The sequence below is a fragment of the Pinus tabuliformis genome, chromosome Q (assembly GCF_031772625.1).
Source record: "Pinus tabuliformis cultivar Carrire ecotype Pingquan chromosome Q, CPIR1, whole genome shotgun sequence".
Classification (NCBI taxonomy): Eukaryota; Viridiplantae; Streptophyta; class Pinopsida; order Pinales; family Pinaceae; genus Pinus; species Pinus tabuliformis.
The window spans coordinates 799175196-799202473 of record NC_142296.1 but is presented as its reverse complement, the minus strand read 5'-3'; the positions used below and the strand labels follow the sequence as shown (position 1 = coordinate 799202473).

Sequence of the window (27278 nt, the reverse complement as noted above, 5' to 3'; positions counted from 1 at the left end):
TGTCAGGAATAGATCATCCACATATAATACTAAGATTAAGGGCTCATTCTCTACAACCAGAGAGTAGAGATTTGGATCTGCATCACTCTTGACAAATCCCATTTTCTGCAAGTAGCCATCGATTCACCCATACCATGCTCTAGGTGCCTGTTTCAGCCCATACAAGGCTTTCTTCAATCTACATACATGAGACTTCTTCTCATGTGTCTCAAAGCCCTCTAGTTGTTCAATGTATACCTCTTCTTCTATCACACCGTTCAGAAATGTTGTTTTGACATCCATCTAATGAATCTCCCATCCCATCTGTGCTGCAAGAGATATCACGGTTCTAATAGATGTATACCTGGCTACCAGGGCAAAGGTCTCTTCGTAGTCAATTCCTTCCTTCTGAGCATACCCCTTAACCACAAACTTGGTTTTGTATTTCTCAACACTGCCGTTTGCAGCGTATTTAATCTTGCAAATCCATCTCGAACCTACCACTGATTTGTCTTGAGGCCTTGGCACTACCTCCCAGACATTGTTCACCATTATGGAGTTGTACTCCTCTCCCATCACATTTAGCCAAACCTGATGTTGAGTTGCCTCCTGAAAGCAGGGAGGCTCCCCATCCTGAGCTACTAATGCTTGATATCTATCTGGTTGTTTTCGCTCCCTCTTATTGTTCCTTGGCCAACTGATGAAGTCCTCTGCATCTTGCAGAATCTGATGAAGTTCCCTGCTCGTTCTTCCTCTACCAACAAGTGCTTCTGTTATCTCCTCCTGATCCTGTGATTCTTCCTAACCCGAGGAAGAATTCTTTTCTTCTATTGGTTGAAGAGGTTTGACCAACGGTTCCTCTTTTGATTGCTCCTCGGAAGGCATTTCTCGAGATTTCCTGAAAGCCCTGTCTTCCATGAACTTCACATCTCGTCGAACTACTACCTTCCTGCTCCCTGGAAGATAGATTTTGTATGCCTTAGCGTTCTTGCTATATCCCACTAGATATCCTTTCTCTGAAGTTTGATCTAGCTTCTTCCTCTTTTCCTTGGGTATGCGGCAATATGTTAATCTCCCAAATATCCTGAAATGACCGACTTCAGGCGTCTTCCCTGTGAAGACTTTCTCTAGAGTAATCTTGCCCAATGTCCGATGAGGAGTTCTATTCTGAACATAGACTGTTGTGTTGCATGCTTTTGCCCATAGGAATTTTGGCATATCCTGATCATACATCATGGCCCTAGCTGCTTTTACAATAGTCCTGTTCTTTCTTTCTGCTACTCCATTCTTCTCTGGATTGTAAGGAGTTGTCCACTATCTTTTGATGCCCTCCTTAGTGCAAAAATTAGCGAGTCCTTATCGACATACTCTCCCCCATTATCTGAGTGCAAAACTTTCATTTTCTTCCCAATCAGATTCTCCACCAGAGACTTGAACTCTTTGAATCGAGAGAAAACCTCGTCCTTGGTTTTCATAAAATAAATCCAAGTTTTCCTTGAGTGGTCATCAATGAAGGTGAGGAAGTACTCGGCACCATTAAGAGCTTTAGTGGACATGGGTTTGCAGATATCTGAGTGTATCAATCCTAGTACACCCTTGGCCCCGTTTTTACTTCTAGGAAATGTTTCTTTGGCATACTTTCCTATAGCACATCCTCTACATACATCATCTCGTTTCGTACTAAGATCCGAAACTCCTGTTACAGTGCTCCTGAGAATTCTCAGAGCCCCATGGTACAAATGTCCCATTCTTTTGTGCCATAGTTCGTTCAAATCCTTGTCCCCATAACTGCCTATTAGTGCCATTGGTGATTCTAGTTGTAGTCTGTACAACCTGTTACTTTTGATCCCGATCTGCACTTTCTTTTTCTAGCTCGAGTGATTGACGTATACTTTCTCCTTGATGAAAAAAACATCATAGCCTTTGCCTTGAAGTTGCGACACAGAAAGTAAATTCATCCCCAATCCTGGTACATGCAGCACATTGGTAGCACGGAACCACTCTCCTGTTTCTGTTTGAAAAACTATGGTACCCCTCCCTATTGGAGTACACTTTGCCTTGTTCCCCATGGTGATCTGAAAGTTCATCTTCTCCTCCCGATAATCTGAGAAACATTCCCAGCTTCCTGTCATATGCCAAGAAGCTCCACTATCTATATACCACACCTCTGATGATGCAGAGCTAGTCACACACACCACTTCTTTTTCCAGCCTAGAAGTCAACATAGAGAAGTCGAAAGCACTTTCTCTTGTGCAATTTTCCAAAAATCTGTGAGTCTCCTGACGTAGATGCCTCTGCATCATGGTCTCAACCCATAATTGATTTTCCCTTGCTGTCTCTGATTGCTCGCTCTGATACCATGTGAAAATTCTATCACTGCAACAACTGATTTATTTTACCTACTTATTTTCCCAATAAGTTATTTATGAAAATCCTTCAGTAAACATTAAAATAAATTATGCTGCAGATATCACACCATAATACAGAAACAAACACATGCACAAGAATTAACACATTGACACAGATATTTTGGACAATAGTCCCCGGAAAAACCCAATGTGGGAAAACTGGTGCAACAAAGGAAGATTTTATTATTCAGCAATTCTTCAGTACAACAGGGTGCCAAACTGGCTTACCCAACAGAGAGAAAATTCTTCAACACTTCTCCCAGTCTCAGCGTCAGCTTGGCTAACCTCTGCGTAGCTCCCAGACCCTCTACGTCATCCCTTGCCTCTCTATGTCAGCATTGGGCCTCTCTGTGTCACCCACGCGAGCCCTCCAATGACTCCGCAGTCAGCTTCCTCTACGTTTACCTCTCCAACCTCTGCGTTGTTCCCCTGGTGTTATTCCCGACTCTTTGTTCCATACTTTCTACCTCTTACTACTCTCCAGACCACTAGTTCGAATTTCTCAGCTAACCCCGCTCCAGAAATCGAACTGACTGGTCTCTCTCAGTGTATTCTCGAACTGACCCTCAAGCCTCTTCTTATACTTTTCTCGTTGGTCCTTCAATGGCCGAAATTAAATCTTTAATCAATGACTAAGATTAGATTTGGCTTGATCCATGACTTTTGGAACCTTCTAACCCAGTTTTATATTAATACCCATTAATATTTTATTATTCCTAAGTTTAGACTTAGGATCTCCATTAAAAATATTAATCATTTTAATATCTCCCAAACCATTTCTGGGTCTTCGATATCTCATGTGCTTTAGCCTCTCCACCAATTTTCATGGCTAGAGCACATCCGATGCTACCCCAAATCAACAGAGGAGGTATCGAAAGATGTTCCACCTCTGGGAGAGATGTATTTGGAGAAAGATAAGGACATTGCGAGTGTGTCATAGCCAACGCCATTCACTCGACAAAGGGAGATAACTAGGGGAAGCATTGGAAGACAACCCACTTCAACTTCCACCTTATCCCCAACAATTGCTCCTTCCACCTTAGACTCAACCTCAACACATCCACCTACTGCTTCCAGAGAAAAAGTGCCAACAGTGACCTTTGTCTATAAAAAGGGTAGAGGGCTCAGGGAACCATTGATATCTTAGTGCATTATGATTATCCTTGTAGTAATTAAATGCCTACGATGATAATGCATCAATATCATCTCATGAGATACATTTATTTTTGTTTTGATGTGACTTTTTGTATTATACTGTCAAGACTTATGACTGAAGACAGATATCACATTTCAGTACTGATTTTTGATGTACCACTTAACATCTTATGCATCTTATACATCAGTTTTATTTTCATATTATGTAACAATGTGTTTGTTTGAAATTGAGCTTACTTTAGAAGTTTAAACAATTGAAAAACATTGATTATTTTTGTATTTTTTAAGTTTTCTAATAATTTCCAACAATTTCCCCATTATTGCTGGTAAGTTATGTTCCGAACCCCTGGTGATAGATTCCTGATAACAATAAATGTAACATTGCTTCAGCCTACTAGTATAACAGTTGGTGTAATCTTTTTGAAAATGTAACGGAATGTAAAACACATTTTTTCCAAAATAGGGAAAAAGTTTCTTGTGAATCAATACATAGAATAATAAAGATAAGACAAACGCCAAAACCAAACATAACTTACCTCAATCGTTGGGCATTAAGGAACTCTTTGCTGCTAAAAGAACGATATACGCGAAATGCAAACCTTGCATCCCATCCCGACACTGCCATACCTCTAATCCAACAAAGATCATTTTAACATCAATAAGCATGCAATTGGAATTTAAACCATAGCAATTTCTATGCCAAAACAAATGAAATACCCTCACAAACACTTATTCTACAAGTTGAGAAACATACGACTTTTTAAAAGAAGGGCCAACAGAACTGTTGCATTCACAGCCGATTGTTACATAATGTGCAAGGCGCATTTCTTCTATCTCTGGCAAAGTCACCTCCAAAATCTTCAAACATAAGGAAACACAGCGTTCACAAGTCAAACCCTAGAAGGGATAAAAGGTCATTTTTTTGTTTTAACACAAAAGGGGCTGCATTTTATTTCTATATCTAACTAAAAATTCAATTTGCCTTGCTCTATAAGGTCAACATTTTCTTTATGAAATAGTATTTCAAAATGAAGTATCAGGCTTGCTAACATGTGCATTCACCGTTGTCTTTCTAAAAACAACTACCAACTTTGGATAGATACAAACTGAGACACTCGGATACTCAAGAGTCAATATCACACACTAGCATATAATCACATGAAATAACAGATTTGTTGTATTAACCATAAAAGGTGCAGTAATTCCATCTACATATATACCTTACATCCATACTCTCCTGCCAGTAGATCCAATGCATGATGACAAGCTTTGCTTATACCCTCATCACAGTCGTCAAACCACTGTTCACCATGCAACAAAAGTAGAAATTAAACACACATTAAAAGCAATAACGGGAGCATAATGCATAAGAGAACATTTTATGATTGCATTTCTACTCCTTTCTTGAAGGAAACCGATGTGAATGATAAGGGAATTAAAAGTACAAATACAGGCAAGTGTATATTCATAGTACCTTCGTGTATTTTGCAAGCTTGAGATCTCCAACTGACTTATCGATTTGCAATGATGGTAGCTTTACCTGGGGCTGAGAAACCACCATATGAGAAAAAAAAAATCCTATAGACCAGAAAAGACAAAAATAGAGTGAATGACAATCTAGATGATTAAATATTCATGTTCACTGGGTCTTAGTATCTCTACTTTCATGTCAATCAATGACTAAAATATATTATTTCAACTGTGAATATTAATACATAGTTTAAAATATCCTCCATTTGTAGCAGCCCCTAAGAGTTAGATACATACTACTCCAGTTATGATTAGAGGTTAATTGATTTTCCATGTTTGTACACTGTTAGGCCATTTGCCTTACGGTAAAGCAAAAGTTGCTGATACATATAAAATAACATTGTATCCTTATGTCTTTGCCTATTTGAACATATGATCCAATTTGGGTGCATGTTTAGCATTGATTCGCTAAGAAATCTGAAAAATACAATGTTGCTACCTGTAAGTTTGAAAAAGTTAAAAGTAACTACCACTTGATCCTAGGACCATGGTTTTCTATCTATAAAGCGCATTGGAAAACATAAGGAAGTAGTGATTTTACTTGCTTCTTTGATCCCATTTTAAACAATCATCCAATAGACTTGTCCCCTGTACAGAATCCATGGCATTTTATACTATGCAGTATCTTTTGTGTAATTTGAAATGAGTTATTAATAAAAATTTGCATTACATGGAATTGTAAACTTTCATATTATTAAAAAGTATATTTTCCCACTTAAAATTAGTTATTTTACTATTATTTTAATTTCCCAAGTCAATTCACGATCTATTCACAAGTTTGAGTCAACTCTTACTCTTCAGCCTTGCCAAGTAAGTCTCTCAGTTGAGTCCAGTAACATTGGTCAAAACATGACTTAAAAAAGTGATCAGTTTGTTGATTATTCTTATAATAGAAACTGATTTCTTAATCTGATAATTACTTCCAATGATTTGTATTCTCAAGTTGTCTTATGTCACTTATATCATTAAGTAATTATCAGTGTTGCAAACATATCGATAACATCCCGATATTATCTCGAAATCATGATTTTTTGGCCTAGGCCCTAGCCAATGTTTGCCAATTTTTTACCGATATTTTCCCAATTTTCCCGATTTTTTGGTTTTTTGGACCCTCACTGATTTTATCCCAATGCCGATCGATGTTCGCAACATTGGTAATTATACATAGAAAATCTCAACTATAATGCAATAATAACCATAGGATCATAAAGAGACAAGATTATCTTGGGAAAAACCCAACCAAATTTTCTTCTAAGGAGAATTCAATCTTCAGCAAAGTTTACAATATAAATTGTCTAGAAATCTGTGCCATTTTCCAAGCACAAAATACCAGTCAAACCTGGTCAAGGAGAGAGAAAATATGACTTTTGTTAGCTTAGTCAAATCTGGTCAACAGGCTGATTTTCAGTCTGTTCTGCTTTTGGTCAACAGTGGTCAAAGGAGGCCGAATTTTGGCCCTGCAACTTCCTCAGAGAATTTGGTCAAACTGTTACAGTTGACCTGCAGTCAACCCTAGTCAAACACATTCGGTCAACATCCAGCTTTCAGCCAGGAAATTCGGTCAACGTTCACTCAAAGATGCCCGGAATATTTGCTCCAATAATCAGTCAAAGATTCAATCAAAGCAGCCCAGAAAAACACTGGTCAACGAGGCCAACTTCTCTTTCAGATTTCGCTGGTCAACTTCAGACTTCTGCTCCTTCACACGTGTGAACAGATGACTTCTTGTTGTTGTGAGTGATCCAAATTATTGTCAAGTGAGGAGGTCGAATTGTCTTATTTATAGTGGTCAAATGGGTGCCCTTTTGACCAAGGGTCACCTCTAATGGTGCGGCCGACTTAGGCTTCTTGGAGCCTACATCGACTATTAAAAATTGAATTTTTCTTTTAATAATTATAATTTCTGTTGCTGATTTGAAAAGCTCCTTGGCATGCGGGAATACCTCCCGATGCTACAAAAATCAACGCTCCCTCTTAGCGAGTGAGGTATTCTCCTACAACAGATTTCCCTTTAGCTAGGAATTCTCCTTCATAAGAAAATTTTCATGAGCTTGTCATAATGATGCATGCCCTTTTGATTAACATAAATATCCAAGGAGGGCCAGATTCCTTTTTGGCTCCTTAGGAAAATATATCACAATCCTTTGGTCATGACCTTAGCCTAGGCATCAAATTTTTTCTACTTCTCAAGAAAATTTGCCTTTGGACTATTCACCTTTCTAGTCAAAGTCCTTTGTGACCTACCCAAGTCCTTCTGGTATTTTAAAGGTGAATTTCATCTATCTCCTTTGGTCAACATAGCCAAGTCCTTCTGGCTTCTAAGGAGAAGATCTGTCCAATATTATAGTTTCCCTGGAACATTCACTTTTGGTCGACCTAGCCAAGTCCTTTTGGCTTCAAAAGTGAATGTATACATCCTTTCTTGGTCAAAATCCTTTATGACCCAGCCAAAAATATTTTTTGGCTTCCTCATCATTTCCTCCAATGAGGGAGACATCTAGCATCATACTAAGCTCAAATTTGTCCAGCCTCTCCTATGAAATCCTCCATAAATAATGAAGTCTATTGTATGAATATTAAAAGGGGCCTCTTTGATATTTTTTAATATGTAACTCTATGGTAATTCAACCTCTCTTCTGAATTAACGTGTCCTGTGAGCGTTGGTGAACACGAAGAGACATAGGAAGCCAGAGATCGGGAAGATGAAGATCAAGCGATCAAAGGAGGAAGCCAAAAGGTCGAGTGAGCACAGAGTAAGCGGAAGTTCAAACGAGCAAAAGGGAAGCCAAAGGTCAATGATCCAGGTGGATGTTGGTGGCCACCCACCTATCCCATTTGGACCCCCACAACTGTCTCTTTCAGCTTTTTCAGTTTCCTAAATTGTAGCACAGTTTACTATTTTTAGCAGTTTTTCGGGTCCTGAACTTCCGGAGCTGTTTTGAGGCCCTAAACGACGTTTTTTTGGGAATCTGGGATAGATCTTTCTAACGAGCTATCGTACGCGTCAAACGGAGATCGTATGCCAAAGCTACGACCCCGGGAAATTGATGTACCAATTTACCCAAACAGGGCCCACAATTTGGCGTTTCATCTTCTAGGGGTTAGGTTTCGGGATGTGAAGGGTTTTCCATTGTTTCCTAACAATAAATAGGCCTTCGAGCCTCATTGTAACACGGTTCGGAACAGTTCAGAGGCATGTAGCCGCCACATCTCTTCTCAGAGATAAGCTACCATCGCCCTAGCTGGTTTATTTCCATTTCTGGTTGTAAACATATTTCAGTATTTTCCATTAATGAAATGAAGCATTATTTCCGCTGCATCTCTGTGTTTATGGTTATTGCATCTCTGTTTTTATGGTTATCTCTATAATCTATTGCGTTCCTGTTTAAATCCGGATCAGTGGTATCGGAGCGGTCTGCTTTTTCTCTGTTTTTCTTTGCATGTCCCCAACGAGGTCGGGATATAAGGAGTTAGGGCTTGAACTGGTCGAACCTTTGCAAGACCAGCCTCGCAAATCCCGACGGCCTCCCATGGCGGATGAGAAGAAAGACGAGGGGGCAGGAGATCCTATCAAAATCTTGCTCGAAGAAGCGCTCGAGCGGCAAAGGAACGCGATGATGGATAGCTTTGCGCAGATCCTTCAGCGGCTACCCAGAAGCGACACATCGGCTTCCAGCAGCTACTCTGGAAACGCCACGCCCTTTAAGGTACAAGTTAATTTTGAAATCCCCATCTTTAAGGGTCAGATAGACGCAGATGCTGTAGATAAATGGTTAAATCTTCTAGATGGGTATTTTTCTGTTCACGAATTTTCAAGTCGGGAAAAGATTGTTTTCGCTCTTCTCAAAGCAGCCCCCCACGTCAAGGACTGGTGGGAAACCTACTGCGAGCAGAAGGATGAAAGTACAGGCTCACTATTTTCAGCCGCACCCACTTGGAATGACTTCCGGGATGCCATCAAGGAGCAGTACTACCCTGTCGGAAGCTATGAGGACAAATACATCAAATGGACCACACTGCGGCAGGGACGAGACCAAGATGTGTCGGAGTTCACAAACATTTTTCATACCCTTCGCACACAGTTGGGTATCAAAGATTCTGAGCTGCATCTGGTACTCAAATACCGCGGCTGCCTGCATAGATACATCCAGGAAGAGATGGTGTTTTTGAACATCCCCTCACTCGGCACAGCATACCGATATGCTGTCAAAATCGAGCAAAAGTTCAAACAGAAGAAGCGAGACTTTGGATCTGCAAATCCGAAGCCCAAAGGACAAAGCCAAGGCGGGGTGACCCAAGACAACCCGTCGAAGCCGCAAGAAAAGAACAACACCATGAAGTCAAAGAAGGACACAGGGAAGTGGTGTGAATTCCACAAGAGTCCCACTCATAACACAAGTGAGTGTCGGACCAAGCAGTCGTTGGTGGCTGAGCTGAAGGCTTCCGAATCAGATGCATGTTCTGACCCTGAGCCAGAACCCGACAAGGGGAATGGCAAAGGGAAGCAGATCATTGATGCAGATCCGAGCGCCATTGTTGCCACCGCCAAGATCCAGAAGAATGAACCTGCAGATCCAGAAGAGGGGGAGCGCCTTTTCCACTCACAAATGTGGGTGAAGGGTTTGCCGCTGCAATTCATTGTCGACAGTGGCAGCCAAAAGAACCTCATTTCAGCAGAGGTCGTGAAGCGGTTGGGCCTACCGACTACACCACACCCATAGCCGTACAGTATCGGGTGGCTTCATGAAGGACGATATCTCAAAGTTCGCCAGCAGTGCCGCCTTCCCTACAGCATCAAGCCCTTCACAGACGAGGTATTGTGTGATGTTACACCTCTGGATGTTTGTGATGTATTATTAGGTCAGCCATACTTGTGGAGGCGACATGCTGTGTATGAGTCCAGGGCTCGTGCTGTCATTATTTCTTTGAATAATTCATTATACAGGATACCGGAGGTAGCCCCACCTACCGCCGCATCTTTGATCACTACCAAGAAAGGCAGCAAGCTCATATCACAGACCAGGAAATTCATCTGTCTGGTTCACTCCCAAAGTAAGGGGAAGATCGTTGCTACATCCATGACCCCTGCAAAGGGTTCCTCTACGCAGCAGCAACAGCAAAGGGATACGGTCATGACAAAACACAGGAACAACTTCTCCTCACCCACATGGGTACCACACAAGTTTCAGGTGGGCAACAAAGTCTGGTTGCATCGACAGAAAGAACGCCTTACCAGAACCCATCAGAAGCTCAGACCACACCGACATGGTCCTTACAGCAGTACCAAGGCTATGGGAAACAATGCTTTGGAGCACAACATTCCTCCATTCCTTCGCCTGCACCAAATGTTCAATGTGGACCATCGTCGACCATGCTTCCCACCATCACTGGACACATCAGCGATTGCAGGACAAGTTCAGCAGATGGAGGAACTCAACGCAATGGGGACCATTGCTTCCTAAGGGGGGAGGAATGATCCAGGTGGATGTTGGTGGCCACCCACCTATCCCATTTGGACCCCCACAACTGTCTCTTTCAGCTTTTTCAGTTTCCTAAATTGTAGCACAGTTTACTATTTTTAGCAATTTTTCGGGTCCTGAACTTCCGGAGCTGTTTTGAAGCCCTAAACGACATTTTTTTGGGAATCTGGACCCATGTTGCCTCCCAAAGTGGTAGAACTCGGATAGATCTTTCTAACGAGCTATCGTACGCGTCAAACGGAGATCGTATGCCAAAGTTACGACCCCGGGAAATTGATGTACCAATTTACCCAAACGGGGCCCACAATTTGGCGTTTCATCTTCTAGGGGTTAGGTTTCGGGATGTGAAGGGTTTTCCATTGTTTCTCAACAATAAATAGGCCTTCGAGCCTCATTGTAACACGGTTCGGAACAGTTCAGAGGCATGTAGCCGCCACATCTCTTCTCAGAGATAAGCTACCATCGCCCTAGCTGGTTTATTTCCATTTCTGGTTGTAAACATATTTCAGTATTTTCCATTAATGAAATGAAGCATTATTTCCGCTGCATCTCTGTGTTTATGGTTATTGCATCTCTGTTTTTATGGTTATCTCTATAATCTATTGCGTTCCTGTTTAAATCCGGATCAGTCAAGGGTATCAGTATACGAAAACAAAGAATTGCCTCTGTAAGTGGTTGTTGGCGAACTAGAAGAAAGGAAGAAGCGGTAGGTCCAGCAAGATAGGAAGAAGCCAAAGGTCAAACAAGACAGGAGGAAGCCGAAGGTCCAGTAGGACAAGAGGAAGCCAAAGGACGAGCAACTCTATTGATTGGATTCACCTTTGAAAGGCTTAGACCAGTGTTGGGTTAATCAGGTACATAACGCAACCTAAAGCACAAATTTGTAAAGGGATAAATAAAGTTTCATCTAACATAGCTTGAAGGGAACAGTAACCAGCAACAGCATTGAAGCGTATGTGAATTTGTTTTCAAGGAAGTAAGAGATAGCTAGAACAGTGAGAAGCAATCACGCCTGAAGCATTTACAGTGACAGTGAGAACAGAGGCTTGAAACTGAGAGTTGATTCTTGTGCAGAGCTTAGTGCAGTTAATTGTAGACACACTGAAGTTGTGTGGAGACATTATTGGAGATCATGATGGCTATTTGATATCATCATGAGATAACTTTTTGCAAACTCTGTGTGGACAGTATGAAGAGTTGTAAAGACTCCTTCATATGAAGACTAGTTGTCATTGATGCTGTAGCATGGAGACTACAGTGAAGCTGTAAACTGGCAAAGGGTTGGAGCCCTTGGGGTTGGTGCTTCAGAAGTTGGAACTATTGGTGTCCTTGGAGTTGGTGCTCCTATATCCAAAGATGGTGCCTTGACAACAGAGGGTTGGAGCCCTTGAGGTTGGTTCCTCGGAACTGGAAGGATTGGTGTCCTAGGAGTTGGTGCTCCTAAGTCCAAGGTTGGTGCCTTGACAAAACAGAGTTGGTGCTCTGGAGGTTGGAGCCTCACAAAAGTCCAAGTTGGTGCTTGGTAACAGATTGGAACCATATATATATTGTATCTATTTTATTGCAAAGATTATATTAATAAAAGCATTTATTCTTGTTGTTCATCTTGTGTTTTGAATATAAATGTTTTGACTAGAAAAAATAACAATTGGAAAGAAATATTGATTCACCCCCCCTCTCAGTATTTCCAACACCGAGAAGGCCCTAGCAGCAGTTCTTTGCAGCCAGCAACATATTTTCTGGGTAGTTTCAGTGTTGATAATATCGGCGGTATTCGAAAATATCGTGATATTTTCAACAAAATGATATATCGCCGAGTAAATATCGCAATATTTTCAAAATATTGGCAAAATATCACGATATTTTGAAAATATTGGCTATGTTTAAAAATCTGAAAAAAAATATAAATAAAAATAAAAATAAATAAATAAATTTGATTTTTTATGCTTGCTAATATTTTCTCCGATATTGCCGATAAGATGTTTTTTGGACCCTCGCCGATATTTTGCCAATACCGATATTATCAACACTGGTTTCAGCACAGAGCCAGAAGAGAGCAACAACAGATTTGAGAGGGATTTATTATTGTTCATTTGGTCTTAGCTAGATTGCCTTGACCAAGCCTAGGTGCACTCTTTCCAACACCACATTGTACCCTCTTATTTACTAATAAAATGGCTTTGATCAGCGCAGTTCATGGAGATTTTTGGTTATTAAACGTGCTGTAAATTTTTGTGTGTGTTTCTACTATGTTTGCTTTGTTTAACATTTTATATTTCCATTAGGAATATTATAGTGGTATCAGAGCATGATTTTGGCCAGCTATGGGTCTACATCACACAAATGCTTAAGTGGTATTATGGACTAGAATTACAGAGGGATAAAACACTAGTCCCACATTATTCTCCAGTTTGAACTTATGCCCAAAACAAAAGTGTCTCAACAGGAGCAATTTGAAAATGTTACTAGGAGCATCAAGAGACTAGCAGGGCTTCTCGAAGAGTGGTTGTTAGCAAGGGAAACAAGAAGAAACAATAGTTGTCGACCCACGGATGAAGAAAATAAGAGCATGATTGTTGAACGAAACGCTAGTAGTAATACTGCAGAGACGAAGATGGGAGGCAGAGGTAGAGACAAGATGAGAGAGAACATACCCATGGAGGAGGGAGTTCATCTAGATACGTCCCAGTCGGTTGAGCATGAGGCTAATGGCATGCAGGAGGAGCACAAGAATACACTTGGTGTGACCCATGAGTCACCTCTGTTGGAGATTCCTTTGGTAGCCGCAGTAGACAGATGGGAGGAGGCAGTTATGCACACATCCATTAATGAAGTATCCATTGATGAGGCATCCTGGTCTATGACAGCGCTTCCAAACGGCAGCGACCGATAGCTAACTAATAAGCATGTCTTGGACGTTGGTTTGTCTATGGAGGAGCAGTTGGAGGCTCCTGTCGAGCCCATGATGAGGAGGATGTGTAGCCATCCTTCAAGCTAGCCATTGATGAGGGGCACCATAGAGACCACACATTGGGATTCCAACACAGTTCGCTTCAGAGGCGCATTGACAGGATCTACAATGTTATCAGCCCACCCCTACGCATTGGATGGAGAGAGGCGTAGTTGTTTAGACATACTAGAGGGGATGACCACATTACCAGCACTATTAGAGCACCTTTTCCCATTGGAGAGAGGGAGACGAAGCTACCTATTCAGATCTCATGGGTTGACCTGGATAGCGGGATGAGACGATCAGAGTTGCACAAGGTGCAACATCCGCATGTCGGGGTTGTTCTATGTGTAGGAGTTCATGCATTCGATCCCTCTCTTAGGGTTGGATGGCAAGAGATTCTAAGTTGGTACACGATGGAGGGGACTGGACTCATGGAGATGGTCATAGCTTGGGGTAAAGCTAAGTGGGAGCTCTTAGACACCGAAGGCGCTAGAGGCCCAGGTTGGCATTGGGATCCAAGTGGAGCTCCCTATCTGCTATCAAACGTGCGGGATGGCTATGGAATTGATGAGGTAGTCGACCCAGTGACTGAGCACATAGATTCCCTAGGGGAATTCTAGTCGGCGTTAGCGGACAGGCGGTTTGTGAGCAGGCTCCATGGATTGTATTGGCATGTTGGTTGCACATGGGGTCGCAAGATGATTAGCATTCTCTGGCAGGAGCTGGTGGGAGGAGGTAGCATGGGTAGGCCACAGGACTAGGCATGGTATGGAGGCGATGTTCTCCCATTGGGGTATTGGGAATAGGATTCACCGAGGATCAACACAACAGAGATATCCCCACTAACAGGTGTGGAGTTAGGCCGCTTAGGATTACCAGGGCAGATGAGGAGGTGTAGATCACTTTGTGGTAGGTGTACTAGCAGCGTGGTGTTTGCATGGGCACATATGGGAATCCCTATGGTACATAGGGGCATGGCATTAAGCATTGGTATCCAAGGGTGCATGGAGTTGTGCCACGGAGTTCATTGCTATGTAGAGGAGTGTAGGGGTACGTACTTGTGTGCAACCAAGCAAGATGATGCACAACAAGTTGTCAGAGTGTTGCCATCAGAGAGATATCCTGACGAGGGCATCAAGCACACCATTGGGTTTCGCACACTCAGATTTGGAGAACAATTTGATCACAAGGTCGACTGTGAACTTCCATCTATCACTCTCCAGCATTACACACTGACACAAGGGACTTGGATATCATCTCCTGATGCTCTCATCATGAGCACCAGGACCCATGAGGTTCATCTGAGACAGTTGGATGGGACACAGTGCATTGGGAGAGAAGCTTTCCAATTGTGGCATATGGTCAGGACGCGAGTTAGTGGATGCAGACTTGCGGGTATTCTGATCTCCTACAAAGGTAGTACTTGCACCACCCTTGAGCCCACACTCAGGGTGATACATGATCCTCTTTTGGTGAGACATTCCGAGGTGTCTCTGGAGCATCTACAGCAGTTGGTGGACCTTACTTACAGGCGGGTATTTAGACTCTAGGAAGTATTAGGGAGCACTTTTAGGAGATAGGACAACAGATCCCACTGTGTGGTATGGTCAGCGCAGGGTTGTGTCGCACGCACCAAATTGGTTCGTGATGTATGGAGTTCATATATTGATTTCACACAGGGACCTGAGACATGGTAAATGTTGGTTCCATCAGTCGTCAGGACTATGTCGCAGTCATTCTGGCTGTGGAATTTAGGGGTTTGGTTGGTTGATTAGACACTCTACTTCATGGTGAGTGGGATCAAGACGGGAGATGACCCAGCTCACCCTTGGTTTGACATGTGGGGGAGCATTGAGGCCTTGATCATATGGCAAGGTTGGTTTTTCTTGTTATTGCTATGAATCAGGGTGAGTGTTGGATGGGTACGAGGTGACATCATGGAGGTGCTTGGTATAGATGCCTCGGGACTCCATAGATGTTTTTTCGTCAGGTCCCAAGAGAGGTGGATACAACTTGAGCATGGGGGGCAGACTGTCATGATCAGAGTTGCGCAACGACAACATAGTGGCACCCTTTTTAGACTAGCGTGGGATCCGGGCATCATAGGACTTGGCAGTACAACTACCCTTAGGGATGAGCTGATTTCTACAGGGGAAGATCATTCAGATATTCCATTGGGCTTTGGTGACTCACTAATGGCATGGGGGACTTCATTAGCATGACAGGAGGGCTAGCAGGATGATATCAAGAGAAGCTCATGTGAGCGAGAGGCTATCTCTAAAGGGATTGGGTGGTATCTTTGAGAGTATACTCCTAGAGTGCATGGGATGGCCTACGTGGTAGAACAACTTCATGAGGAGTTGGGCATAGTGCCATATTATCATGATCCCCTACTCATTGATGGTATACATGGGACTTTTGGTACTTATGCTAGGCAGGGCAGTGAGTGGAGCGAGGGGAGCTTCAAGTGGGATAGGATGGCGTGGGATCCTAGTATTGAGAGATTTTTTCATGTCAGGACAGTGCAGAGGTTAGGCACGAATCAGTGGCACATCGGGGACCCTGGCACATTTTTGCACGGACAATGGGGAGCAACAACTAGAGAGAGCATTGTTGGGTAGTTGCCTGAGGACAAGCAACGTTTTGGCAGGGAGGACTGTGATATTCCCACTTAGCAATATTGCTAAGAGAAAAATCAATCTTGCCCAATTTTGTATTATTTCATGTTTGCACTTAGGAGATGTGGGTTCAGAGCTCCCACATGAATTTTGGGATTAATTGGGAGCCCAAACATTAGGAAGGAAGGGAAATATTGCAACTCTAGTGGAGCGTGGGGGCCACCCCATGGAGAATTACGGCCCACATTTGGAAGACACTCATTGGAGAGAAGTTGGTGGGGAAAGTTGAGTTGGGCCCACATGGGTATCTTGGAGGCTCTTTGATAAATAGAGCAAGAGGCACTCATTTTGGTCATTCATGTTGATTTCTAGTAACATCGGATATGCTCTAAGTCTCAAAATTTGCAGGGAGGCTTAAATACATGTATTCCACAATACCCAGAAATCGTTTTGGGAAATTCCACTCGGAGACAATTTTATTAAAATAATTAATTATTTTTAATGGGACCCTAATTCTAGACTTAGGAATTTAAAATAATTAAAGGGTATTAATCTAACTGTGGGTGAAACTTCTAGAAGAAGACAAAGATTGAGTCCAAATGATCTGAACCATTGATTATAATCTAATCTGGGTCATTGGTTCTCAACTGGAGGATTATAAGAAAGACTTCGACGGGCATTTGGAAAAACACCAGGCAGATACTCAGTTACCCGAGTAAAATCAATTTTCTCACTGGTCGAAGTTCAGCAAGAGGAAATCGATTCAGAGAGAGAGTTCCAGGTGAGGAGGAGAGAGAGGGTAGAAACATCAGTCACTAGTGCAAGAGGAGAAAAGAAGGGACAATGCATAGGTTGTGATGAAGAGGGACAGAGCATAGGCTAGCGCTGAGACTATGCAGTCCTCACGCAGAAGCTAACGCAGTGAGATGCAGAGGGGGCAACAGGTCCTCTCCTGGATCAGAATCTCGCCAGGAAGTGTGAGAGAACTGTCAGTAAATTTCTCATAGAGATTCCTCTTCTATTTTGCTGGTTGTATCTTGTACATGAAATTTTTGCTGAAGATTAATAAAGAAACCCTCATCTGCTGCACCGGTTTTCCCGCATTGGGTTTTTCTGGGGACAGTTGTCCAAAAATAACTGTCATTATGATTATACTTGTGCTAATATTTTTCCACAGTATTTTAATTGTGAAGGCTGCAATAGATTTTATTTCGATATTTGTCGTAGAAACACTGTGAATAACTTATTCTGAATCAAAAGGTAGAACAAATAATATCAGTGACTATAGTTGGATTTCTATCTAGAAATATTCACATAGTATTAAAGCACAGATCGTAAGCAGAAGAGTGCAAAATCAGAGAGGAAAAGGATTTCGAAATTTCTGCAAAGGCATCAATTCAAAACCCCAGAGGCAACGCAATTCGAAGGCCAAGGAGGACAAAGTTTTGAGGAGAAATTGATTTCTCTGAGTGAGTCGACAGAGAAATTCGATCTCCAGATCAAAGCTTACCAGAGGCAGAAGGGAGCAACATATTTTTTCTTGCAAAGCAGATCTTTGGCTGGGATGCAGATATTTTGCAACAGTTGTTGGGGCAAAAAAGCTTCAGAAATCAATAGGAAAATAGCACAACAAAGGATGCAAAATCAAGATGTCTCTGGATTATCTTCTAGATTAAAAGAAGAATTCGCATGCTTGGAAAGTTCAGCATCAACAGATGTTTGGTACATTGATAGCGGGGCTTCAGCCCATATGACTGGAGTACAAGAATATTTCTCGAGCTATCAAGAAGAACAAATGGACTTCCAAATTACTATGGGAAACAGAACGAAGTGTACTTGAGTAGGGAGAGGCACCATAGCATTTCAGACGAAAGCAAGAACCAACATCCGAGGCACTAATGTTTTGTATGTGCCCGGTTTAGGAATGAATCTAATTTCAGTGTCCCAGTTACAGGACAAGGGATACGATGTATACTTCATTGGAAAGAAGAGACAAATTGGAGCTCAAAGCAACAGATTGTATAGGTTGTAGCGTGAGTCTCCAATGGCACTAATAGGCAACAATCTTAATAGTGAAAAGGAATTGAATGAGATATGGCACAGGTGAATGTGACACTTACACCATGGAGCACTGAGGACGCTCAAAGAGACTATTACATGACTTCAAGTTCTTAGTACTGAGCATGATGATATATACAGAGGATGCATACTAGGGAAGTAAGCTAAAGAAACTTTTTCCATGAGTAAAAACAAAGCAGAGGGTGTATTGGGATTGATACACTCAGATATTTATGGTCCAGTGTCCACAACAGCTCCTAGTGGTGGTGAATACTTCATCACCTTTATTGATGGTCACTCTAGAAGAACCTGAATCTATTTCTTAAAGATCAAGGATGAGGTATTTGATCGGTTTAGAGAGTTTAAGACTCTCGTTGAAAACCTGATAGGGAAAAAGATAAAGGTATTGCGTTCAAACAATGCTGGAGAATATACAGACAAATACTTCACGGATTTCTGCATAAAAGAGGGCATCAAAAGAGAATGGACAACTTCATATAATCCGGAGCAGAATGGAGTAGCAGAGTGTAAGAATAAAACTATTGTTGGGGCAACAAAGACTATGTTGTATGATCACGATTTGCATAGATTCTTATGGGCAGAAGCTTGCAACACAACGGTGTATATCCAGAATAGAACTCCCCACAGAGCTTTGGGGAAGAAAACGCCCGAAGGTGTCTTCCCAAGGAAGAAGCCGGAAGTCAGTCATCTCAAAATATTTGGAAGTGTGGCATATTGTCACACTCCAAACAAGAAGCGTAGTAAACTGGATCAGACTGCAGAAAAGGGGTACCTCGTAGGATATAGCGAGACATCAAAGGCATACAAAATCTAGATTCCTAGCAGCAGGAAGATTGTAGTAAGACGGGATGCAAAGTTGTTAAAATTGGCAACTAGGGCCAAACTCCACATGGGTCATCTTATTTATCACAACTAATATTTTTCTTCGATTCCTCTCTCCGAGAGGTGTAGGATTGATCTAAAGATCATCCAATTCTAACATGTACAAATCAAGTTATGAATTTATTTTGATTATGGTCAAATTGTCAAGGTCGGCCAACAAACTTATGTAGGCTCAGAAGCCCAACAGTCACGTCTATTCATCCTCAACATTGCATATAAATAGAATGTGACTTAGCCTCATTTGGACTCACTTATCTTCACACTTTTCTCTCTCTCCTCATTGATTGGGTATGGATTTCTGGGCCTCTCTCTCTTCACATGTCTAAAATTTCAAGAGAGCGAAATATCAGGAGGCCAAAATTTAAGGAGAGCGAAATTTCAGGGGGCCAAAATTTCAGGAGATTGAAATTTTAAGAGAGCGAAATTTCAGAAAGCTAAAATTTCAAGAGACCGAATTTCTGAACAGTTTTGACCAAATGTTGACCAGCATGCGTTGACCTCCTTTGACTGCGGTTTTGTGAGGGTTGTCTCTGTATGGGCAGGCCGCATTTCTGGGCACAGAAATCGAGGCTAAACATTGATTGTTGACCAACGTTGACTGCAGCTAGGACTAACCGCAGGTGAGCTGTCTGACTAGACTTTGTCTGGGCTAAAAATTTGATTGTTTTGAGGGCTATTTTATCTTGTTCTTTGGAGGTTGAAGTTGACCAGTTTACTAAGGGTCAAATCTGCCCTGTTGACGAGCATTCACTTTTCTGGTTAGGGCTCTTTTGTTGCTGTTATAAATTATCACATTTGTAAATTGTACTATCTCTCTCTACTGAACTATTGAAGACTAAAAGAAGATTTGATCAAGGGTTTCCCCACATTGGGGTTTGTCCCTAGCTAGTGCCACATCTTGTGTCCTCTTGTCTTGGCTTGTCTTCTATTGTTTATGTTTATTTTCTATTTTCATTTTACTATCATGTTGATGTGATTGCTAATCTGAATAATGATACTGGGCTAATAAAGAAATTGAAGTAAAATTGCTCTAAAGCATAGAACATACCATTGTTGCCTAAAATCAACATGGTATCGAAGTTGAGGTGAAGATAAAGCCCAAGCAAGAGTGAAAGAGCAATCACCAAAGACAATTGGACAAGGACAAATGGTTCAATGGGTTCCTCAACCTACTTCCCGGCTGAAGACAAGCTCCATGATAAAACTGACTATCATGGATGGAAGATGTCTCTTGATTTGACCTTGGAAGAAAAATAAGTGATGGACTATGTGCAGCATAAAATCCCTAAACCTTCTTCAAATGCACTAGTTGCTACGAAGACCAAGTACAATAGGGCTGAAGTCAAAGAAAAGAAGATTATCAGGGATTCCATTGACAAGCATCTGGTGGCCTACATCTCCGAATTGATGACCTCCAAGGAGATCTACGATAGGTTGGTCGACATGTTCAAGGCCAGTAATGCTAATCAAATTCTATTTCTCAGGAATAAGTTGAATGATATTAAGAAGGGCAAGGACGAGGATATTCAATCCTATTTCTTGAGGATTAATGAGATCAAGAATGATCTACTCTCGATTGGAGAAGTCATTCCTGACAAGGAACTTACTCTCACAACCCTTGGAGGACTCCCACCTGAGTGGTATGTATTTAGAATCATCGTCCTCAACAATGATTGAATTCCAGGGTTTGAAGAATTGATGTCGAGATGCATTCAAGAAGAAACAAGAATGGTGGAGCAAGAAATAACTCTAATAGAAGCAACCCCACTACATTCTCCGCTCATGCCAAAAGGAGAAATAATGCAGGGTTTAAAGGTCATTTCCATGGAAAGCGTAGATCTAAGGGAGGAAGGAAGGGCAGGTGTTCTGTTTCCAATAATTTTGGCCATTATGCAAGGGAGTGTCCAAATAGAAGGGACACATCGCATGATGATGACCACAATCATTCCATGGGCAACTTCAACAACAATGATCAAAGGAATGGCAGGTCCAATGGCAAAGGAAAAAGGAATGCGGGACATCAAGGAAATGGTCGACCCTCCAAGAATTCAAGAACTCCAGGGATGAAGAATCAAATGTTGTTAACAATAAGCAAAAAAAGTACAATCTTATATCGGCCCTCTCCAATACCTCTCCTCTGGACACTTTGAGAAATTGGTCGATTGATAGTGGTGCCTCAAGGCACTTCATCAGATACAAGGAAGTCCTCTCTAATCTAATAGAAAAGGAGACAAACTTGGAGATCATCCTTGGAGACGATGCCACTTATCCTATGAAGGGATTAGGGAATGTTACCCTTCAATAGAATCAAGGTAACACTATTCATTTGCAACAAGTACTATATGTACCTGACCTCAAGAACAACCTAGTGTCCATTTCAGCCATGGAGGACAAAGGATTCAAGGTGGCATTCATCAATGGAAAGGTATGTGTTTGAAAAAGAAATTTTAAAGATGCTTTTACTTTTGGGTTTAGGGTGGACACTTTGTATCAAGTTGGAGGAAGTCCATTGGGAGCCATGTCTTGCAACACATCTCTACAATTTGAACTATGGCACTGGAGGTTTGCCCATCTTCATTATAAGGCCCTTCCCGATGTGAGACAGATGGTGAGAGGTATGCTTGAGTTCAAAGTAGAGCATGAAGGTATATTTCTGGGATGTTCCGAAGGAAAACTTTCAAGGGGACCATTCCCCTCAAGTAATAACAAGACCATAGATATATTGCAATTGATCCACTCTGACATATTTGGTATGATGCCCGTAAACTCTTTGGTAGGATACTTATATTATCTCACCTTTACGGATGACTATTCTCGCAAGACCTAGATCTACTTCTTGAAGAAAAAGGATGAAGTGTTCACCTAGTTCCGACACTTCAAAGCCTTGATCGAAAACCAATTCGAGAAGAAAATCAAGATATTGAGGACTAATAATGAGACCAAGTACGAATCTAATGAATTCCAAGATTATTTCAGAGAAGCTGGCATTAAGAGGGAGACTATAACACCATACACTCCCGAGCAGAATGATGTGGCTAAAAGGAAGAATCGCTCTATTGTAGAAGTTGTTCGTACCATGCTTCATGATCAAGGCCTTCCAAAGTTCCTATGGGTTGAAGCTGCAAATACTGCCGTGTATATTCAAAACCGATGCCTTCATTAAGCATTGGACTCCAAGACTCCTGAACAAATGTCCACTGGTAAGAAACCCGATGTCTCTCATTTTAGAATTTTTGGAAGTCTCGTATATTTTCATGTGCCGAAAGAGAAAAGAAGCAAATTGGGTGCATCTGGGAAGAAAGGAATCTTTGTGGGCTATAGCGAAAATTCTAAGGGATGCATAATTTATGTGGTTGGCCAAAACGAAGTTGAGATAAGTCATGATGTCACCTTCTACGAAGATATGGCCCTTAGGAAGATCAACAATCTTCCCATCCTAAGGAAGGACAAAGGAGCTGATACCGAAAATCAGGGTGAAAAAGAAGACCAAATGATGCCTAATGTTGATGAACCTATGGATCCTATTGATCCTCCTCTTCATGAGCCCTCCTCCTCTAAAAGGAGACCCTCATGGCTTAGGGAGACGCTCGAAAATGTCGACAGACACATTGCACCAAGGGGACTTTCTGTGAAAGCAAGAAGCCAAACATGTATCAAGGATATTTGACCGCCATGAACATTATCATTCAAAATGAGCCTTCATCATTCAAAGAAGCCATGAAGCATCAAGTATGGAAGGATGCTATGAATGAAGAAAACAAGTCAATTATGACGAATGATGTCTGGGATGTGGTCCCTAGATCCCAGAACAAATCGGTTGTCACCTCTAAGTGGCTCTACAAAATCAAGCATGGAGATGATGGAAGTGCAAAAAAGTTCAAGGCTTGCTTTATTGCTCGAGGCTTCTCTCAAAACGAAGGTGTAGATTACAATGAGATATTTGCACCCGTTGCCCGATACACCAAGATCTACTCGATCATAGCCCTTGTTGCCTTGCAAAGATGGAACCTACATCACATGGATGTCAAGACCGCTTTTTTGCATGGTTGAATCAAAGAGGAAGTCTATGTGGACCAACCCAAGGGGTTTGAGGTTCATGATCAAGAATCTCATGTATGCAAGTTGAAGAAAGCTCTCTATGGATGTAAGCAAGCACCTCGGGCTTGATATAAGAGGATCGATAGCTATCTGATGAAGCTAGTATTCACTAGAAGTGAAGCCAATCCGAACCTTTACTTTAACGTTGAAAATGATAAACCTCTCATTCTAGTACTTTATGTGTACAAACTCTTTCTGACAAGTGCAGACCCTCTCATTCACAAATGTAAGAGGGAGTTGGCTTCTGAATTTGAGATGAAGGACCTAGGACCGAAGCACTATTTCCTAGGGTTGGAGGACTGGCAAAAGCCAGGTGAAATTTTCCTCTCTCAAGGAAAATATGTTGTGAAGATATTGGAAAGATTCGGGATGGTGGACTGCAAGCCTGTGACTACTTCGATGGAACTTAACTTTAAGAAGTTATGTGGTAGTGCTGTTGGACCTGAATTGGGAAATGCTTCTAAGTATCGTCAACTCATAGGAGCATTGATGTTCTTGGTGAACTCTCGTCTGGACATATGTTTTGTAGTTAACACATTCAACCAATACATGGTTGAGCCTCATCATATACATTGGCTTGCTGCCAAGAATCTTCTCAGATATCTTCGGGGAACAATCACTCATGGATTGAGATACACTGCCAAAAATGTGAGGCTGCACGGTTATTTTGATGCCCGTTGGGCTGGCAGTGTGGTGATTCGCAAGAGCACTTCTGGATGTTGTTTTTATTTGGGTGCTGCTTCGATATCCCAAATGAGAAGGAAGCAAAAATCGGTTGCCTTGAGCACCGCTAAGGCCAAATACATAGTTTCTAGTATGGCCTCCTGTGAAGCCGTCTGGTTGAGGAAGCTCTTCAGTGAGCTGTTTGGACATGTGTTGGATACCACCATGATCCTCTGCAACAACTAGAGTGCAATCCGATTATCAGAGAATCTTGTGTTTCATGATCGCTCCAAGCATATAGATATCAGGTACCACTTTATCTGGGACATGGTACAACGAGGAGCTATAATGCTCCATCACATTGGGATTGATGAGCAAGTTGCCGATATTTTGACAAAGCCCCTAGGAAGGTCAAATACTTGGCCTTCTGAGAATGACTTGGAGTTGTGGAGAGACCCTCCTATGAGGGTCTTGTATGAGATGGACATTTGAACTCGGGGAGCTCAGGGGGGGCCTGGGGTACTTCTTGGAGCAGTGAGCAACAATAGGGTGAGTGGTTCAGCCTTCCCCTAGTGGTTTGTTGTGCACAGGGTGAGTGGTTCATCCTTCACCTATGATACCTGTTGGCGACATGTAGACAGGACGAGTGGTTCATCCTTCTCCTACTGAGACATCTTACCCATGTAGTCTACGACTCATGGAAAGTACCTCTCATCTGGAAAATGAGTAGGGAAATGAGGATAGGGACCATAGTACTACCGATGGACGCATCGTGTACTACCGTACTCCCTATGCTAGGATGACCGATATTGATCTGGGATCAATTGGAACTGACTTCGGGTCAATAAGAGTGGTATGAGACACTCTCTTTTGATTGGAACTGACTCCAGGTCAGTAAGAGTGGTATGAGACACTCTCTTTTGATTGGAACTTACTTCGAGTAAGTGGAGAATAGTATGATACATTCTCGATCACTTCTTCATAGTTCAACAGAGCAGAGCAATGCATTGATGGCAGAGATAGTACAAATTGGTAGATGGATTAGCAGATGGAGTTCTCACTAGTTGAGAGGGAGTGTTAAAATTGGCAACTAGGGCCAAACTCCACATGGGTCATCTTATTTATGACAGCTGATATTTTTCTTGAATTCCTCTCTCCGATAGGTGTGGGATTGATCTAAAGATCATCCAATTCTGACATGTACAAATGAAGTTATTAATTTATTCTGATTATGGTCAAATTTTCAAGGTCGGCCAACAAACTTATGTAGCTCAGAAGCCCAACAGTAATGTTTATTCATCCTCAACGTTGCATATAAATAGGTGACTTAGCCTCATTTGGACACACTCATCTTCACACTTCTCTCTCTCTTCTCTTGGATTGGGTACTGATTTCTGGGCCTTTGTCTCCCCATATGTCTGAAATTTCAGGAAGCCGAAATTTCAAGAAGCCGAAATTTCAAGAGAGCGAAATTTTAGGAGGCTGAAATTTCAGGAGACCGAATTTCTGGACAGTTTTGACCAAGCGTTGACCAGCATGCGTTGACCAGCATGCGTTGACCTCCTTTGACTGCATTTTTGTGAGGGCTATCTTTGTTTGGGCAGGCCACATTTCTGGGCACAGAAATCGAGGCTAAACATTGACTATTGACCAGTGTTGGCTGCAACTAGGGCTGACCGTAGGTGGCCTGTTTGACCAAACTTTGACTCGGCTAAATTTGATTGTTTTGAGGGTTGTTTTATCTTGCTGTTTGGAGGCCAAAGTTGACTAATTTTGACCGATTTGCTGAGGGTCAAATCTGCCCTTTTGACCAGCATTGACTTTTCTGGTTAGGGCTCTTTTGCTACTGTTAGAAATTATCAGATTTGTAAATTGTACTATCTCTCTACTGAACTATTGAAGACTAAAAGAAGATTTGATCAAGGGTTTCCCCACATTGGGGTTTGTCCCTGGCTGGTGCCACATCTTGTGTCCTCTTGTCTTGGCTTGTCTTCCACTGTTTATGTTTACGTTCTATCTACATTTTACTATCATGTTGATGTGATTGCTAATCTGAATATTGATACTGGGCTAATAAAGAAATTGAAGTAAAATTGCTCTAAAGCATAGAACATACCATTGTTGCCTAAAATTAACAGAAGTTCATGGAGGATAAAGCTTTCAAGAAATCCTGAGAGATGCCAGCAAAAGATCAGTTCGTAGATATTCCTTTAGTCCAGCGATAGTAGGGGCAGCAAGGAAGACAAGCAAGAGGACAGACACCTGGAACTAGCACAATGACCAATACCAGTATTTCCTTAGAAGAAGGAAATCCAAGTAGTTCTCAGTAGGTAGAACAGCAGGAACACGAGGGGCATTTTATCGAGCCTCCCACCACCAGTGGCAGAACCAGTAGAGAAGTGGGACAGACAATGAGGGACGCATGAGGGACGCAGAGGAGTTTGTCGGAGGCCAAAGTTGACTAATTTTGACCGATTTGCTGAGGGTCAAATCTGCCCTTTTGACCAGCATTGACTTTTCTGGTTAGGGCTCTTTTGCTACTGTTAGAAATTATCAGATTTGTAAATTGTACTATCTCTCTACTGAACTATTGAAGACTAAAAGAAGATTTGATCAAGGGTTTCCCCACATTGGGGTTTGTCCCTGGCTGGTGCCACATCTTGTGTCCTCTTGTCTTGGCTTGTCTTCCACTGTTTATGTTTATGTTCTATCTACATTTTACTATCATGTTGATGTGATTGCTAATCTGAATATTGATACTGGGCTAATAAAGAAATTGAAGTAAAATTGCTCTAAAGCATAGAACATACCATTGTTGCCTAAAATTAACAGAAGTTCATGGAGGATAAAGCTTTCAAGAAATCCTGAGAGATGCCAGCAAAAGATCAGTTCGTAGATATTCCTTTAGTCCAGCAATAGTAGGGGCAGCAAGGAAGACAAGCAAGAGGACAGACACCTGGAACTAGCACAATGACCAATACCAGTATTTCCTTAGAAGAAGGAAATCCAAGTAGTTCTCAGTAGGTAGAACAGCAGGAACACGAGGGGCATTTTATCGAGCCTCCCACCACCAGTGGCAGAACCAGTAGAGAAGTGGGACAGACAATGAGGGACGCAGAGGAGTTTGTCGGAGCTCCTAGAACCGAGAAGAGACAGTGTAGATAGCCTGACAGGTACCAAAATTTGGTAGCACGGGTTAAAGAACCCTCTAGCTTTCGAGAAGTCGTACAACACCAAGTATGGTGGATTCCATGATAGAAGATTATAGTTCTATCATGACGAATGATGTCTGGGAAGTGGTACCTAGGCCAGAGGATAAATCAGTTGTAGGATAAAGATGGATCTACAAGATCAAGTATGTTGCAGATGGAAGTATAGATAAGTACAAGGCTAGGTTCGTAGCAAAGGGGTATTCACAAAAAGAAGGAATAGA

General features: G+C 41.9%; 1 protein-coding gene across 1 annotated transcript in view; it reads right to left on the bottom strand.

The window, feature by feature from the left end:
- The window catches only part of LOC149221889 (fatty acid amide hydrolase-like), a 290500-nt gene that overhangs the window by 85258 nt on the left and 177964 nt on the right, over positions 1-27278 (bottom strand). The window contains exons 12-15 of the mRNA XM_089385269.1: positions 5017-5088; positions 4763-4843; positions 4297-4400; positions 4079-4171 (exon numbers count right to left, since the gene is read on the bottom strand). Of these exons, the coding sequence (XP_089241395.1) occupies positions 4079-4171; positions 4297-4400; positions 4763-4843; positions 5017-5088 (350 nt within the window). The remainder of the gene's footprint in view (positions 1-4078; positions 4172-4296; positions 4401-4762; positions 4844-5016; positions 5089-27278) is intronic.